The sequence below is a fragment of the Lutra lutra genome, chromosome X (assembly GCF_902655055.1).
Source record: "Lutra lutra chromosome X, mLutLut1.2, whole genome shotgun sequence".
In the NCBI taxonomy this organism is placed as follows: domain Eukaryota; kingdom Metazoa; phylum Chordata; class Mammalia; order Carnivora; family Mustelidae; genus Lutra; species Lutra lutra.
This window is the reverse complement of record NC_062296.1, coordinates 57,323,933-57,341,799: the sequence shown is the minus strand read 5'-3', so window position 1 is coordinate 57,341,799 and position 17,867 is coordinate 57,323,933. Positions and strand designations below refer to the sequence as shown.

At 53.2% G+C, this 17,867-nt stretch overlaps 1 protein-coding gene across 4 annotated transcripts; it reads right to left on the bottom strand.

The window, feature by feature from the left end:
- Positions 1 to 2,328: 2,328 nt before the first annotated feature.
- Positions 2,329 to 16,395, bottom strand: SLC38A5 (solute carrier family 38 member 5). Of its 4 annotated transcripts, none has more exons than XM_047716715.1 (16): positions 16,212 to 16,395; positions 10,279 to 10,332; positions 10,130 to 10,205; positions 9,612 to 9,727; positions 9,441 to 9,514; positions 8,721 to 8,813; positions 8,518 to 8,596; positions 6,385 to 6,467; positions 6,024 to 6,082; positions 5,788 to 5,925; positions 5,498 to 5,577; positions 4,779 to 4,879; positions 4,403 to 4,518; positions 3,457 to 3,601; positions 3,259 to 3,362; positions 2,329 to 2,794 (listed from the first exon to the last, which is right to left on the bottom strand). In XM_047716715.1, the coding sequence occupies exons 2-16, from the start codon at positions 10,329 to 10,331 to the stop codon at positions 2,693 to 2,695; spliced, it is 1,419 nt and encodes a 472-aa protein (XP_047572671.1). In that variant the 5' UTR covers position 10,332; positions 16,212 to 16,395; the 3' UTR covers positions 2,329 to 2,692. The 4 variants fall into 4 exon arrangements, with proteins under 4 accessions (XP_047572671.1, XP_047572669.1, XP_047572672.1 ...); XM_047716713.1 differs by lacking the exon at positions 16,212 to 16,395 and adding an exon at positions 11,815 to 11,922; XM_047716716.1 differs by lacking the exon at positions 16,212 to 16,395 and adding an exon at positions 10,745 to 10,767.
- Positions 16,396 to 17,867: the final 1,472 nt, after the last annotated feature.

The following is a 17,867-nucleotide window of genomic DNA, read 5'->3' as shown; positions in this document are numbered from 1 at the left end:
CTGCCTCTCCGTCTACTTGTGATCTCTGTCAAATAAATAAATAAAATCTTTAAAAATAAAATAAAATAACCCATTTTTGGGGGCGCCTGGGTGGCTCAGTGGGTTAAGCCGCTGCCTTCGGCTCAGGTCATGATCTCGGAGTCCTGGGATCGAGTCCCGCATCGGGCTCTCTGCTCAGCAGGGAGCCTGCTTCCTCCTGTCTCTCTGCCTGCCTCTCTGCCTGCTTGTGATCTCTCTCTGTCAAATAAATAAGTAAAATCTTTAAAAATAAATAAATAAAATAACCCATTTTTTAAAAAGATGAAATTAGACTTTGCTCTGCCAGAAACCTCGTTGATGTGAAGTGTGTAAACCTGGTGATTCACAGACCTGTACCCGTGGGGCTAATAATACATTATATGTTAACAAAAAAAATTTTTTTTAATTAAAAAAAAAGAAACCTCGTTGAGAGGATGATCTCTTCTTGTGGGTGTTAAATACGTACATCTGCATTTATAAGTGGTACTGGAATTACAAGTTAGCCATGTTCTTTAAAAGCAGGCTTATTGAGCTTAAATTGAGCGTTGAGCTGAGTTACAGGCAGTAAGGCATGAAGAAGCGTGAAATAAGGAGTCTACAGTATGAATCAACCACAACCAGCTGTCCTGTGTCTAAATGTGGAGAGAAGAAAGATTATCTGTAGTGGCCTGCATGTGCATTAAAAGTTATCTGGGAAGATAAATAAAAGTCTCTCAAACTCCCAAAAACGTCTTTCATAAAGAAACACATGGTGAGGGACGCCTGGGTGGCTCAGTTGGTTAAGCAGCTGCCTTCGGCTCAGGTCATGATCCCAGCGTCCTGGGATCGAGTCCCACATCGGGCTCCTTGCTCGTCAGGGAGCCTGCTTCTCCCTCTGCCTCTGCCTGCCATTCTGTCTGCCTGTGCTCGCTCGCTCTCCTCTCTCTCTCTGACAAATAAATAAAATCTTTAAAAAAAAAAAAAAAAAAAAGAAACACATGGTGAATTTTAACAGCAATACTATTTTCACCTGGTAGGTTGGCAAGAATCCACGTCTCATGAGCCAGGCTGCTGTGAAATCGGCACTCATATACATTGCCAGCGGGACAGCAAAACGGCCATGCTGGCTCCTGCCTCAGGGTCTTTGCACTTGCTGCTGCCTCTGCCTGCAACATTTTATCTAAATAACCACAGGACTCGCTCCTTCCGCCCAATCTAGGACGTGGCTCCTAGTTTTTTGTCAATGAGTCCTCCCTGACAACCCTGTCAGTGGCTCCCCACCTCCCCAGCACCACACTCAACATTACTTCCTTTTTTTTAAGATTTTACTTTTAAGGGGCGCCTGGGTGGCTCAGTGGGTTAAACCTCTGCCTTCGGCTCAGGTCATGATCTCAGGGTCCTGGAATCGAGCCCTGCATCGGGCTCTCTGCTCAGCAAAGAGCGTGCTTCCCCCGCTCTCTGCCTGCCTCTCTGCCTGCTTGTAATCTCTGTCTCTGTCAAATAAATAAATAAAATCTTTAAAAAAAAAAAGAGAGATTTCACTTTTACGATTCCACTTCTTTTCCAAGAAGCTCAAGCTCACGACCCCAGGATTAAGATTCCTGTGCTCCGGCTCCAACTGAGCCAGCCAGGAGCCCCTCACAGTGCTCATCTTTATCAGAAATGATTGATCTCTTTTCCTCTTTTCTGCTACATCAGAGATCAGCAATTTTTTTTTTTTTTTCTGAAAAGGGCCAGATCGTAAAGAGCTGAGGCTTGGTGGACCACGTGGTCTCTGTTGCAATTCCTCAGCCCTGCTGTTCTAGCACGGAAGAACCATAAACAATGTGTATATGTAAGTGAACAGGCATTACTGCATTCCCATAAAAGATCTGCAGATGCTGCAACTTAAATTTCATCATTTTCAACTGTCACAAATTATTCTTCTTCGAATTTTTTTTTCCCAATCATTTAGAAGAAGTGTGCAAGCTATTCTTGGCTCAGTGGCCCTACAAAGAGGCTGCTGCATTTGGCCTGGGAGTCATGGTTTGCCTACTTTGGTGCTAGAACACCAACTACAGAGATAATGGTCCGCTTGATGCACTATCGAAACCCCAGAACCCAAAACAATGCCTGGCACCCGGGAGGCTCTCAGTAGAGGTTTCTGGAGTGAGAAAATGAACAAAAGTACGAGTTGGGTAGCAAGTTACCGAAGGAGTGGACAAGTGAGTGAATGTTCGAGAGCCAGTTCAACCCTACGCTCAGGGCTTGTTTACCCTCAGGGCTTGTCTGAACCAAGCCAGGGAGCCAGGCGTCCCAGGAAGACTTAGAAAGAGATCAGAAGGCGGAGGCGGGAGTTGCAATTCAGCATCTTTATTCTTCCCCTTTAGCTTGAGGGTGATCCTGACAAACAGCTTCTGCCAGGAGAGGCAGAAAGGACTGGGCGGGGTGGGGCAGGGATTCCCCCAAGGACCCAGTCTCCTCCTCCCCCTGGGGTTGGGTTGGGTTTAGGGCCATGATCCGAGCTCAGCATCCCTGGGGAGGAAGGAAGCGGACCACTCTGCAACCTCCGTGGCCCCCACCACCTCCAAGAGCCCTGTTAATGGGAACCAGCCACCTCCATGAGCCAGACTTGAGGGACCCTGGAGAGGGGCCCCATCGTCCTCCACATACATGGGAGCATGCGCACAGGGGCCCAGGGTGGAGCAGGGCAAGGTCAGTGTCCAGACACATGGCTCTGGCCCGTGGCCCAGTTGGCAAACATAAAGCCTAGACTGATTGCCATGAAGAGGACCCCCAGGAGACCAAAACACAGAGCCTGTGAACGAGAGAGAAAGAGAAGATGGGGCTGCTTGGCCCTCCACACCAGAGCTCCTCCTGGAAATATTCCTCAAGCCCTCCATCCCCTCCAGAGTACCCCATTCATTCCTGACCCTCCTGCTCCCTCCCCTTCCTTAACACCAGCCCCTTCCTAAGAATTCTCCATCTTTCCAGAACACTTCAGAGAGCATTCTCCTTCATCCTCCTTGAAAGTGCTCCCAACCCTCTTCTACTGGCCCTCCTTCCATCCGTCTGTGGAATGCCTCCTCTGTCTCAGCAGACACTACTGGTGCTCGGTCCACTCAGCCCCTTCCCAAGACAACCTCCTTCCTTCGTCCAGACCATCTTCCCTCCTCTCCCCCAGCCCCCTCCTGAAAATGTTCCTTTGTTCTCTGGCCATCCTGGGCAGCTCCCTCCTCAGAGTGCTCCCTCTTGCCCCCGGCCCTCCCCTAGAATGCTCACCTGGATCTTGGGCCAGGAGCAGAGGGGCTCCACTTCAGATGGCACGATGCGGAGGTAGAAGATGCTAGGCAGGATGAAGATGAGGCTGGGGGCCGAGGTGGACCCTGGAGGCCAAGCAAGAGGAACAGAAGTTAATGGAAGTTTGGAGTAGAAGGCCCATATGAGGTGGGGTCTGGGACTGGGGTTGCAGATACTGACCAATAACCCCAAAGATATCCCGGATGGTCGGCACGCAAATGACAAGAACATTGACCAAGACAAGCAGGATCAGGGCTATGGCCACATGTCGTGGCCAGCTGAAGTCCCTGCTTGGGAAGAGCAGCTGCTGCAGGGCCCGGCGGATCTGCAGTCAGAGTGGGGTGGGACACCAGTCAGGGCTCAAGTTCTGCTGCCCCCCCCTCCGTGGGGTCATCTGGATAGAACTCTACCCTCTGAGCATCTGTCTGTGCCTCCACCCCGTGTGAGGTCCCTGATCCCCCCTCCATCTGACTATCTCCATGTCCACCTGGTCTGAGCATCTTTCCGATAGAGCATCCTGCCACCCTTCTGACAATCCATGCCTCTCCCTTTGGTCCGATCACCCCTCGATGCCTGTACCCGCTCTCTGGAATCTCTGCCTCCCTCTAACCACCCTCCTGTCCTTCCACTCCGTCTGAGATCCCTGCCTCTCTCTCCCTCTGACCACCTCTACCTGCTTCCTCTGTCTAGTCATCCCACCTTCCCATCTGAGAGCCTGGTTGTTCTCATGCCTCGCTATTTCTGCCTCTACCTTTCCTAAGGGATGCCGTCCATCCCTGTCTCTTTATTCTGACTGTCCATCTCTCTCTGCCTCTAGCCTGACTATTCCAGCCTCCCTCTTCTGTCTAGCCAGACATCTGGTGCCTCCTCCCTCTGACAGACTACCCCACCTCCCCCTCTTGGTTCTCTCTGTCCTGCCACCAATGTTCCCTTTCTGTCTGACCATCTATTTTTGCCTCCTCTGTCCATCCGACAACTCTGCCTTCCCTATCTGGCCACCCCTGTCTCCTCCATCCATCCATCCACTCCCATCTCCGCCCCCCAGCCAAACATCCATGCCTCCACCCTCCACCCATCCACGCACATAGCTCCGCTCCATGCACCCCTGCCCCTTGACCCCACGTACAGGGAACAGCACGACCGGCACAGTGAGAGTCACCGCAAGCAGTACCGCCAGGCGCACACAGAGGATGAGCAGGTCTTGCTGGCTGTACATGTGCAGCATCTCCGCCTCCACGCTATCTGGGCCATGGACATGGGGCACGGGATGCAGGATGTGGTGGGAGCACCAGGACCAGCATCCCGGAAACACACACGCCCCCCCCCACACACACGTCCCCATACGTACATGCTAGGCAACGAAATCTACAATGTGTAACACGCACCCTCTCTTTGGAAACTGATGGGTCCAGGGCATGGAGGCAAACCACCAGGGCTCCTGCCCCAGCGGTCTACCCAGTCCCTGCTCCAGCTCATCCCACCCTGGCCGCAGCCCCACTCACTGTAGAAGGTGAGGTATCCGAAGGTCGCCGTGAGCCCATACATGCAGAACATGGCCCCAATGGACACATTGGCCACCGCTTGCATTCTGTGCTTGGAGGGCCTGAGTCATAGAGGTTATGGAAGGGTCATACCCAGACCCCCGGACTTGGTGCCCCTCAGAAGAAGCCCATACCCTCCAGAGTCTCCTTCTTCCAGAGCAGATGTTCAGCTGGTACACACTGGGAGGCCTGTCTCTACCTCGCCTGTGTGGCTAGCCAAGCCTCCCTCTGTCCATCCATCTCACACCATGCGACCATCTTTGTCTATCCCCTCTGACCATCTCTGCCTCTCCCTCGCATCTGACCTCCATGCTGTGGCCCCCCATCTGATCATCCACACGTCCCTCCAACATATCCTCCCTGCCCCTCATTTTGTCCACCTGTACCCTACTCTCTCTGACGATCCCCACCTCCCCTTCCCCAACCACGCCTGCTACCCCCTTCATCAGAACATTTCTGCCTCCCCACTCTGCCCTTTCATGCTTGTACAGGATGTTAAAAGTAGAATCTTTAAGCCCTCATCAGTAGAAAGTCACTGCCCTGTACCCCACCCCCAAGGCCACCTCAAACCCTTCCCCCGCATGATCTAGCCCAATCAAGCTACAACACCAGGACTACCCTAGGGACTGTGGGACGTGAGGACTACCACACCACCTCTGCTCACTTGCCGGCCCACTCACCGACAGAGCTCTGTGTAGATGGGGAGCACCTCAGGATGGCAGACGAAGGCAAAAGCCATGATGGGCACCGTGTAGAACATCTAGGGGAATGGCCCACACCAGAGATTAGAACCTCCAGGGGTCTCTCCCCCCCACCCCCACCCTCCTGGCCCCATCGTTGCCCGCTGTATCAGACACGTGGAAACCCTGAATGGCCAATGCCTGGCCCCATTCTGAGCTGAGTGCACTGGAGGGCAGGACCAGAGCGCCTCGGTGTGGCAGAAGCTCCATACACAGGCCTGCGCCCCCACCTGGGAGTCAACAGTGAACATCTGGGCCTCACAGCTCCTGTTGAGACCCTGGATGGGAAGGCCTGGGGGGCTCTTGCTCTCCACTGCCGTTTCATTGAGACCTACAGCACAGCCAAGCTGGAACTTCTTGTAGATGACCTGGGGGAGGGTGGGGAAGCGAGATCATGGAGAAGGCTGTGTCGCAATGTTCCAAACTACTTCTTCACTTTTTGCATGTCCTTCTCCCTTGGACTCACCGAAATGAGGAAAAACAGCATACAGGTCAAAGAGAGACCACTGGTATACCCCAGGTAGCCTGCAAGGGGTAACAAACAGAGTCTTAGAAATCAAGGGACCCCCCCCCCACACATAGCAAATATCAAGCCCTAGCTTGGCCTTTCAGGCTATCTCCCCCTAATTAGGCCACCCTTTTGCACAAGCTTTTACTTTTACCTGGACCAGCCTGCCCTCCATAGCAAACTCCTATTCATCTGTTAAAGCCCACCTCCCATAAGCTCTCCCCTGATATTTCACAGCCCTGGAAAATGGGGATTTTTCTCCATCTGACTCCCCTTCTCTTACTCCACTATCCAATGACCAACACAGGAAGCCTCTTACCCAAGTGTCTCATGAGGGCCAGTGGCAGGATGATTAACACACTGACAATGATGATGAGGAGGTTTCCCTTCAAGAACCAGCCCCTAGGGAGACAGGTGAACACAGTGACTAGTTGCCTGCCAAAGAAACTATCAGGCAGACACTCATAGAAGATAGCCGAACAGACGGATTTCTGCCCGCAGTCAGGGGAGCTGAGCTGACACCACAGACGTGAGAGGTCATTCAGGCCGTCATGGTGACAAATGGTACAACGGGATCCACAGAAAAAGCCAGACAGATAATCAGACTCTTAGTCGAAACCTGTCAAAGGGACACAGCTAAGAACACACACGCACACACACACAGCCGGACAAAACTGTGCTGTCGAGTGGACATAGAACCAGATGGGCAGACGGTACCCTAATCCAGCGAGACTCCCGCAGTCCAACACACGGCACCACACACAGAGTGAGCCTTGACCCTGGTGCGTCTGATGGGTCAAACAACAGTCTGACAATCCAGCAATGGTGCAAAGTCAGACAAGAGGTCAGAAAGACACACAGGTGCGGCTCCTGGGTGGCTCAGTGGGTTAAAGCCTCTGCCTTCGGCTCAGGTCATGATCCCAGGGTCCTGGGATCGAGCTCCGCATCAGGCTCTCTGCTCGGGAGGGAACCTGCTTCCTCCTCTCTCTCTGCCTGCCTCTCTGCCTACTTGTGATCTCTGTCTGTCAAATAAATAAATAAAATCTTAAAAAAAAAAAAGACACAGGTGGTTATTTGAACAGCTCGAGGTGTGTTGAGCCATAAGAGTTGCTGGGCCAACTTGACCACCCAGCCAAAGACCAAAATAGAGGCAAAATCAGCCAGCTCTTGTTGGAACCAAGCTCAAAGAAAAAGTTATGGGGGTGGCACCCGGGTGGCTCAGTCGTTAAGCGTCTGCCTTCAGCTCAGGTCATGATCTCAGAGTCCCGGGATGGAGCCCCACATCCCTGCTCCACAGGGGAGCCTGCTTCTCCCTCTCCCCACTCTCTCTGCTTGTATTCCCTCTCTCACTGTGTCTCTATCAAATATATAAATAAAATCTTTTAAAAAAAAGAGAAAAAGTAGGATCTGTACAGATATTGGAGGCGGGTGCTTAGGCAAGACAATTAATTCAGAACTGGCTGAAAACCACTCATTTGTTCACAAAGAATTGTACGAATTGCCTACTATGTTCCAGGCATTCACACAGCATCTCATATACAGAGTGACACAGAAATGAACCGACAAAGCACCTTTGGCCATATAGCTGCTGGGAGCTAATTATAATAATCAGAAACACCTAGTCACACAGATTGTCAGCTACCTAAACGGTTTCAGAGTCAAACCGAAGATCTAAGAGGATACATAGTCAGCCGTCATATACAAACAGCCCAACAGAGTCAGCCAGCAGATGGATCGAAAATCAAACATACCGTCGACTAGATGAGTACTCAGAACGGTGGTCAAACACATGTAGTTAGAACCATAGTCCAGAGGACACACACACACACACACGCACGCATGCACAGAGCCAGAGGGAACTTGCCAGAAAAAAAATGACTGCTAAATTAAACAGAGATGGGAGCCTATGGGTGCATACAGTTGGAGTCAATCACATAGACAGAGTTGGCCCCACAGTACACCACACGCTCACACTTCCAGCCAGGCAGATTTCGCCAGCCTGACGGACCCGGAATCCAACAGAATCCACTGGACAGGGGAAAAGCCAGAGTAAGTGAATGTCAGACACCCATGGTTGGAATCACAGCGCACAGGACACAGCAGTAGGGAATCTGCTGCTGCAACAGTTCAGAACCAAACCCACAGAGCTTCGGTGTGCTTGATATGGATAGTCACACGGTCAGCCTCGGAGGCGACTGGACATACGGAATCGGCTACCAGACAGAATCAGCCAGATCAACAGTCACCGAGATCTGCACCCCCACCCCGTGGTCCGCTGGATGGTCAGAGCAATGGTCACGCGTGCTGTTGGCCTCACAAAACGGAAGAATCACCCCGGCCTGCCCTGGGAGTCAGAAGCCCTGGGAGTCAGCTGGGCACAGAGGTGAAGACAGCAGCCAGACCACACAGGTAGGGTCAATGGCCCGCCGGCCAAGGGGGGTTGCTCACTCACCCGTCGGGGTCCATGTCCAAGAAGGTGCCGATAACCAGGGGGAGTTCGGATTTGATGATGAACAGGTAACTGGACATGGCTGGTGCAGGTGGGGGGAGGTATAAGCAGAAGGATTCCCCTCATCCCCCGAGCCCAACCTGAGGAAGCCCACCCCACCCCACCCTCTTCCCCCGAGCTGATCCCCTACCTCCCAGAATCCTCACCCCCAACATTGTGCAGACAGATGACCGCCGCTACCACTACCTTCCCTGCAGGCCCCAGCGCCCTCTGTCCCAGCTGCTCATAGGCTCGGATGCCTGGGGTAGGGAGGGAGACAGGAGGGAATGGGTTGTGGGTCCAGGAGGTCAGGCCAGGGTGAGGAGGTGTGGAGGGGGGTGGCCCGAGGCTCAGGGAGCTGAGGAGTTCTTGCTGGGGGTAATTGGGTCTGACTGATGGAAGCTGGAGGTGAGGGGTAAACAGTTTGGGGTGGGCTTGAGGTAGAGCCCGGGAGGTGGGCTCTGTGACCAGGGAGAAGGTTGGGGGCTGGAGGTGGGTAGTAGGTAGTGGGTATCTTGGGGTCGTGGGGCTGGCTTCCACAGTTAGGGGGAGCTGGAGACTGGGGAGTGGGGCTTAGAAGCAAAGTGTAGTAATCTGGTTGTGGGGAGAGTCTGAGAAATGAGGTCTGGTGCCAGACTGAGGGGTAAGGATTGGGAGGTGGGAGATCTGGGAGCCCAGCTAAGTTCTGGGGGCCGACGTGCTGTCTGAGAGCTGGAGTCCAGGGAGTTGAGGATGGGGTCTGGGGTTCTGGGTCCAAGATCAGGGGTATGGTATGCTCAGTGGGGTATGTTCAAAATCTAGGGCTCGGGTTGAGGTCTAGGGTCTCAGGTCAGAGAGGTAGGTCCAGAGTCTGGAGTCTAAGCCACGGGTCGAGCTCCAGGCCTTACCTACAACACCAGCACAGGTCAGCAGGAGATGGATGGAGTATGAAGACAGAAGTGCGATGCATAACAGCAGGGCCCTATGACAGATCTCACAGCTCAGACTTGGCCCCCAGGCCTCCGGCTTGCCCCACACAGCACCCCTGCTCCGACCCCCACAGGCTGCCCAGGACTCACAAGAAGAAGATGACCCCGGTGTGGGCCATGGCATAGGCCAGCCCCAGGACGCCACTGCCCATGATGGCGTTGCTGAGATTGAACACTGACATTCCAAACGATGTCTTCCCCTCAAACTGCGGGGGAAGGGGCAAGGCCCGGGGAACACGTGGGGAGGGAGACCAGGTAAGGAGACCAGGACTGGGGCCCAGGAAAGACCAGGGGAGAAGTGACTGGGGTGGGGAGAAGCCCAAGAAGGGCCACAGGACGGAGGCTAGGAAGGAAAAGGAGTTGAAGTCAGGGAGAAGCTGGAAAAGCAAGAGCTGGAAAGGAAGAGCTGGGAGAAACTTCGGAGGGGAGCAGCTGGAAGTGGAGAGGAACAGGGGAGGGCGGAGCAGCCATCAGAGGCAAAACAGCTAGGGAGGGGAGAGGCTGGGGCAGGAAATTGCTAGGCAGGGAAGCCCAAGGAAAAGGGAACAGTAGGGAAAGAGATGAGTTGGGCAAGGTGAAGCTGGGGCAGATTGTGTGAGGTCACTCACATCCATGAACTCGACTGGCTTCCTCCCAGGAGCAGGAGGATGGCTGGGCAGGAAGCCTTCCCGTTCCTGCCTGTAGCTGGACAGAAATCGGGGCTGGTGAGAGGGTAATCCTGACCCCTGTCTTCGTCCCTCTTGAGCCCCGGACTCACCCCAGAGCATCCGCAGGGAGGGCTCCGTTCATCTTGGGATCCTGCAGTTCCATGCTGTGGGCAGAGAAAGGGGGGCGGGGGATCAGAGATGGAGCGGGGCGGGTGGGGGGGCTACAAAGTGGGGAGAGCTGGATGAAGAAGGTAGAGGATCAGAGAGAGACAGATGGAGAACCAGAGAAATGGAGATGAAGCATGGGGAATGGGAGCAGAGGATGAGAGACAGGGAGATAAATGGAGAGACGTGAAGACAACAGTGAGAGCGATAGAGGAAGAGATGGGAGGCAGAGAAGGGAATCGGAGGGGGAGAGATGCCAACAGTTACTCAGACAAGCAGAAAAAGAGGACAGCGAGAGACAAATAGAGGGGGAGGGGGGAGAGAGATTGAGAAAGAGAGAGAGAGACCCCACAGCAGACGAGATGGCCATCTGAAGCTGGGATAGCCTCTCCTCCCAGACCCCATACTCACTCAGTCTCTCTTGTTGCCTCTTTCCTAGCTGCGCCCCCCCCCCGCACCCCCCCACTCCCTCCACCCTCACCGCTTGGCCAAGCGTCTCACTCCTTACAGGGACACGTGTCGGATGGCTGCCCCACCCCTCCTAATGCCCCCTACACCCCTCCTCCCAGCCTGGGCCCCCAGCCTGAGCCCAGAGCTGATGCAACCTGTTGAAGGAGCTGGAGGGGGGCGGGGAGCGGGCTTTAAGACCCTAGCTCACACACCCCCACCCCCCACACCCCCCCACCCCCGCCCAGGCTGCAAACTGCTCTCTGTCACAACTCTAAATATCCTCACTAGAAGCCGAAGACAATTCTCCAAACGGAGCCTCCTTCCAGGGATACAAATGACCCAGGGATCCCCCATTTAATCCCCCGTTTAGGAATTAGAGAAGTATTTTTCTGGGGCCCCCATCAAGTCTCAAACATTCCTTCTCCTGGCAGAAGTAACTTAGAGACACTTGCAGACTGGAGACCCTTCCTGGTCTTGGGGTGTCTCAAGAACCTGCCCTGAGCCCGAATTTCCCCTTCTGATAATGTGCTGTCTCTGAGACCTTCATCAAAACCCCCTCCCAAAGCCGGATGCGTTTCTTGGGGATGGGGGCCGTCCGCAATCCCCAAGCGAGCCTGGAGCCCCGTCTTCTGCATGGAGTGTCTCCGAGGAAACCCCCAGTCCAGAGCTCACTTCCTGGGAGTGCAGTGTCTCAGAAACCCCCATGCAAGGTCCCCATCATAGCTAAAAGTTGCTCCGGGGAAAACCCCCTCCCCAAGCCCCGAATCCCCGTCCTGGGAAGGGGACGCCTCTCAAGGAGCCCCATCCTCAGTCGCGAGCACTCTCTGCAGACTCTCAACCACTTCTGAATTCACTTCCTGGGAGCAAGGCACCAAAAAGACCCCCGCTTCCCATTCAATTCCCCGCTAGCGCTAAAAAGGTCTCCAGGGAACGCCTCCCCTCGGAGGTTCCCCCAGGAAACCTCTCCCGGGATCCCCCCCTCGTGCCTCGGGGTCTCCGGAGCCCCACCCCGGCCAGCGCCCCCTCCTCACCTCCCTGCTCCTCTCAGCTCCTGAAGCGGCAGTAACTCACTAGGGCTCTGGGACCCCACGGCCAGCGCGGCTCCCCCGCCGCGACCCTGCCCCCGCCCCGCCCTGCAGCCAATCAGCTCCGCCGCGCTTGCTAGGTGGCTAATCAGCGCAGCCCGAGCCGCATCTGGCCCGCGGATTATTATTTTTTTTTTTCTGGGAAGAACTTTTAATTTTAATTCAGTTTCCCTCCCTCTGGCTCTGGGCGGAGGAAAGGGGGTGGGGGAGGCGGGCGCTTCTCTCCTTCACCTGGACCCACGTGGAGAGAGACCCAGGTGTGTGTGGGGGGGCGGCCTTGAGTGGGGGGAGAGGTGGACTGAAAGACTGACGGAATAGATCCACACCTAGAGAGAGGGACAGGCAGGCAGAGGCCGCTGACGCAGAGATCGGACACCCAGCGGGGAGGGACAGATGGAGGGAAAAGATGCAGAGAGCGGAGACGGAGATCGGAAGAGAAAAAAATCACAAAATAGGGATAGGCGGGCAGGAGAAACAACACGAAGACAGACGACAGGAGAACTGAAAAGACAGCCGTGTGGTGCAGGAGCAGTAAACAGGCAGAGGGGCAGTCGTAGGGAGAAAGAGAGGTACGAACAGACTCAGAGACAGGAGGTAGGTCCATGTAAGGATCTGGAGGAAGGCAACAGGCAGGCCCAATAGTAAGCAGAAGAGACAACTGGCAGGTAGGTGGACACAGCCAGACACATCCCCAGAGGCTGGGAACGGACACACCAGCCCAGAGAGACAAGGGGACAGAGAAAGAGGCTGAGGTAGGGAGACACCTAGAGGGACAGAGGACAATAGGCAGAGAGAGAGAGAGAGGAAGAGAGGCTGATTCAGGCAGATGGATGGACAGGCCCAGGAGCAGCAGGGGACAGATACAGGGATAAACACAGCCAGGCCACTATGGACGGACCTCAGACAGATGGAAAGATAGCCTAGCCTAGCCAAAAAAAATGGACCCTAGATCTTGGGGGGGGTCCCCAGAGAGTGGCGGGGGGGGGCATCTGTGGTTGGGTGGGGAGTGTGTCGCAAACAGGGCACGCCCTAAAGTCCTGGACCCCAGCCCAGGCATTGGGTGGGGCGTGTCCACACCCTAACTGAGGAGCCCCACTGTCTGTGTGTCTGCCTTATATGTGGGTCCGTCTGTTCACTCCCATTCAAGCATGTGACGGGCATGTCTGTCCCAGGCAAGCCATGTGTCTCCTGCAAAGTCAGGCGGATTGGACTTGGGGTCCAGGCCCAACTTCAACCAGGCTGCTGGAGGTCCTGGTGGACGAGAGGCCTCTCTGTCGGGGCCTCTTCACCCTCCTGCCCACCCCCCACAGGGAACAGAGAATTCCCGGAAAGGCCAGGGGCTGGCTGGGGCTTCAAAGCTAGCCTAGATGCCCCCACCCTACCCGCAGTCTGTCAGAGGAGGGTAAGGGACGGGGCGTTAACTTCCCCACAGCAGGAGAGAGAGCCTCCCGCGCTGAGGGACCACAACCCCATCCAGGGCTCAGAATCCGGAGGCCCACTCACTGCCACCCACAGAAGTACTGACCTGCATCCAGACTCACAGCCACGCACTAGAGAATACGGCCGGACAGAGACTGCACCTGGAGGGCCCAGGCCTTGGTGTATATGGGTCCCATACTCACAGCTGCACCAAATGACCTCCCACGACAAGGTATCATTGCCCACAGCCTGAGCCTCGCAGCCAGAGAACACAGACGCAGGACAGGCCCACACCGATCTCCAGCCACTCCAGATTCACGGACTCAACGGCCCTACCCCGGGGAGCCAATAGGCACGTCACGCACACGGAGCACACAGATAGGCTTTCATACAGCTGGCAACATCTGCGGGAGGAGTGGGGCGGCAGGGATGGAGGACAGGGTTTCTCGTACAGATGGTTCCCGCTTCAGACAATCCTGAAGGCCATGTCCAGATTCAGACCCCATAATGGTACCTCTGTTCCTGCGAACTCATGTGTGAACTTGTGACCCCATGTGACCACGTAGGGCTCTCCCGTCACAAAGAGGGACATTCACAGGCAGACATGACTGTCCAGAGAAGCTGCAGTCACAGTCACACATGCCGTCTCATCCATACACGCAGCCACACGCAGAGCCATGGGCCAATCAAGTCAGAAGAAACATGTAGGGAGCGTGTCCTAAACAAACCATTAATGCAGGTGCATGGACAGGAAAAGCAGGGGTGCAGAGAGGACATTTAACTATTGTGACAAAGAAAATATCCAGAAAATACATCTCAAAGGAACCATGATAGGACCATGCAGTGGCCCCAAGAGAAATACCCATAGGGCGCGCGCGCGCACACACACACACACACACACTTCCCTTGTCTATCTTGACCTGTTCTGATATCTCTCTCCTCTCATATTCCTCCTCCCCCAGAGCCATTACACATCTGTGACCCAGGCCAGCCAGGGAAAGAGGCACCTGTCGGCAGAGGCCTTGGCCTTCATGGCTATGGAATGTGGGTTGGGAGTTGGGGAGGGTGGCGAGGGGGAGAGGTGGTTAAGCAGGTGTCTAGGTTTCAAGAAAAGTCAAAGCGTCCTGTCCAAAGATCTAGTGTACCTTGGACAAGAAAACAGATGCCCCCACCCACCCCATCTCAGCAGCAGCTTCCTGCTCCCATCAAGATCATTCAGCGCCTGCCCTCCCAGGGCCTTCTTAGGCCCTGCAACATTCCCCGGGGGCCAGGCCACCAGGCACACAGCAGGTGCTCAATAAATGCCCCTTATCCGGTGTCATATTATCATCATTTTTCTTTTTATTTCTGCCAAGTGACCTCTTTCAGGGGAGGGACGAACCTTCATCCAGCCCTGCGCCCCATAGTTTCCCTAAGTTTCAGGGCAAATGGCAAGTGTTCAACAGACACTGGTAAGAGGGAAAACAAAGGGAAAGTGAAATCTGGCGGCGGAGGGAGGGCAGCTTGCTTTAGAAGGAACAGATGTCTTTAAGCTTGACCGAGGCCTTGAGTCTGTGCCAGGGATAAGAATGCTTTGTTAGTTCATCGAAGTAAGGTTCTTTCGTGGGGTCATTTGAGGCTTTCGTGGGTTCGGTAAAGCAGACCCTTGTGTGACATTTGGGATTCTGATCGAGTCTATTAGAAGTCAGGTTGGGTTCCCGTCGGTTCTTAGAAGCAGATCCCTGCTTTTCATTAAAACAGGTCACTGCTCAGCCGCCTTCAGGGGAGGGAGCCACAGAGCAAAGCAGTTAACAGCGTGAGCTTTCCCGGCTCTGCCACTTCCGAGCTGTGTGGTCTGGAGCAAGTTCTGAAACTTCGGGGTCGACGCTTCCCCCATGCCCTGCCCCGCGGCGGGGCAGAATAACATCGAACTCTTAGGGCCCCTAGGAAGACTGAACGAAAGAATACAGGTAAAGCACTTAGAACAATGCCTGACCCACCATAATTGCTCAATAACAGACTTGGGAAAGGAATTGATGGATTCTTCGCTGCCTGCGAAAGCAACCCCCCACTGGGCTGCATTTAGGATTCTAATCTCTCCTTTCATGCAGGCTCCCCACTGAGAGACTCTTCCGTCCCTCAAAGCAGCTCCTGGGCAGCAAGGCTTTTTGAGTCTGCGTCTGGTCCCCTGCACCTGGACCACCCCCGTCTTTCCCTCCCCCAGTAAGATGCCCTCCGAGGTACAGAGCTGGCCTGGCAGCTCCCCGCTCCTTGACCTCTTCAGGAGGCTGAGGGGAGGACACCTTTACACTCAGTGGGGTGCCGGGTGTGAGCTGCAGGCCGACACCCTACTTCGGGAAAAGCCTGGGGAGTTCAGAGCCTGGATCCTTTCCCCCAATTCCCCCAGCTCTGCTGGAGGAAGCAAGTTGCTTTGCAAAAAAATTAAACATCCTCTTTGTGAGAGGCAAGAAAACAGGACGTGGGAAGCATCCCACAGGGTGAACATGGGCCCCCCAATGCCTGGCACCCCCTCCTCACTGTGGAGCAGCGGCCAGGTGGCTTGAACCCTTGCTTTCTCACACTTGCTCACCTCCGTGGGGGAGCTGTGTTCCCACCGCCCCCACAAGGCTCTGGAGCGCTGCTGACCGGCTCTTGCTTCCTCCCAGCTCTAGAGGACTCCTCGGGGAAGTGCTTCTCTTCCTGTCTCTGCCCATCTGTCTACACCATCCAGTACCCCCGCATAAATGCAGAATGCACCACGGAGGAAAGAATAAAGGAATCAAGCAACAAAAGAGCAGGTTCAACAAAGGTCTGCTGAACGCCACCTGTCTGCCCGGCCCTCTTGTAGGGCCGGGAGGCAGCTGCGAACAAGACAGAACAAAATTCCTGCCTAGTGAAGCTAGGTATTTCTCAATGAATCAGTCCTTGGTTCTTTGAATACTCACCAAGCTTGTTCTCACTTCAGGGTCTTTGCCCCTGGTGTTGCCTCTGCCTGGAATGCTCTTCCTCCTCTCTACTCCTAGAGTGCGTTTCCCTTTAGGTCTCAGCTCAAATGCCACCTCCTCAGAAAAGTCTTCCCGGATTATATGCTGTCTAAAAGAGCAACTCAGGGGCACCTGGGTGGCTCAGTCGGTTAAACACCTGCCTTCGGCTGGGGTCATGATCCCGGGGTCCTGGGATTGAGCCCCGCCTAGGGTTCCCTGGGGCAGTCTGCTTCTCCCACTCCCCTTTCCCCTCCCCCTGCTCGTGTGCTGCATGCTCTCTCTCTCTCAAATAAGTAAATAAAATCTTTTTTAAAAATAAAAAATAAAATAAAAGAGCAACTCAACCCCTCTGTTACTCTCCATCCCTTTCACCCTACTTTATTAGTCTTCATAGCCTTTATCACCACCTGACATAACATTATATATTTACACATATAATGATACATTTAATTTAGTACAGTTGTTTTAATAAGTAAATGTGTATAGATATCAGTATATTTATATACATCAGTACATACATTTAAATATGTGCATAAATATGTGTATTGTATATATACACTATACAAAACGCATAAATATATTTTTTCTTATATTTACATTTATTTCATCTCTTACTAATATATCACCTATACACTAGTGAATATTATACATCACTATATTTCTCTATAATCACATACATATTAAGCAGCATACATGTTTATACACTTAACGTAATATATAGCCTCCCTGTGTATCTATAAACTGGGGGTAGTTGCAATAACTACTTCACATGGCTGTTATTAGGATTAAAATGAGTTCAAGGAAAGAATCCAGCAGTGCACTGGAGCCTCACACAGGTTTGCAGACTGCTTGTTCAATTTTCAGGAATTTTGCAAACCAGCTGTTACCCAGCTATTATTTAAAATGAAATAATATAAGCTTACAATTAAATAAATTAGATTATTTAAAAGGCGATACTCACATCTCGTCACTTCCTGATTATTTTACTACATTTCGCCATTCTCTATGCTCCTGAGGTCATTTACCCCTTTGAATGGTATGGTAGAAATATTGCATAATGGCGCACTACTGCATCTCTTCCTAACTCTGTGTTCCGTGACTACACATTGGTAATTTAAAATCTGACAAGATGATGGTATAGAAACTACGGAAAACTGGCAAATGTGACAAATCAGGGTTTCCTACCCACACCCCCCACCTAAAGAACCGGTTGTTAGAACAGGTGCTTGGTGCATGGTAAACGCTTTAATGAATGTTTCCATTACGTATTTACTTGTGCACCGGGTCGCGATGCAGTCTATTTAGTGGGTCGAAGTTAAAAATGTTTGAAGAACACAGAATTACAAAAGGACAGACACTGTGCTGAACTACACCTATTCAAATCCTCTCCGTAACTCCGTGAAGCTAGACTACTTTTTTATCCTCATTTTTCAGAGAGAGAAACTGAAGTTCTGAAAGGGTACAACTCACGCAGCGCTATCAGTTGGCTGAAGTGGATATGAATCTTGCCACAGACCGGCTTCCGTGCTCTAGCGCACTTAATTAACGTACTTTCCTAACTCTCACGTTTCCGACTCTAGTTGTAATTTGACTTCGCGGCACGCCTAAAATGAATGG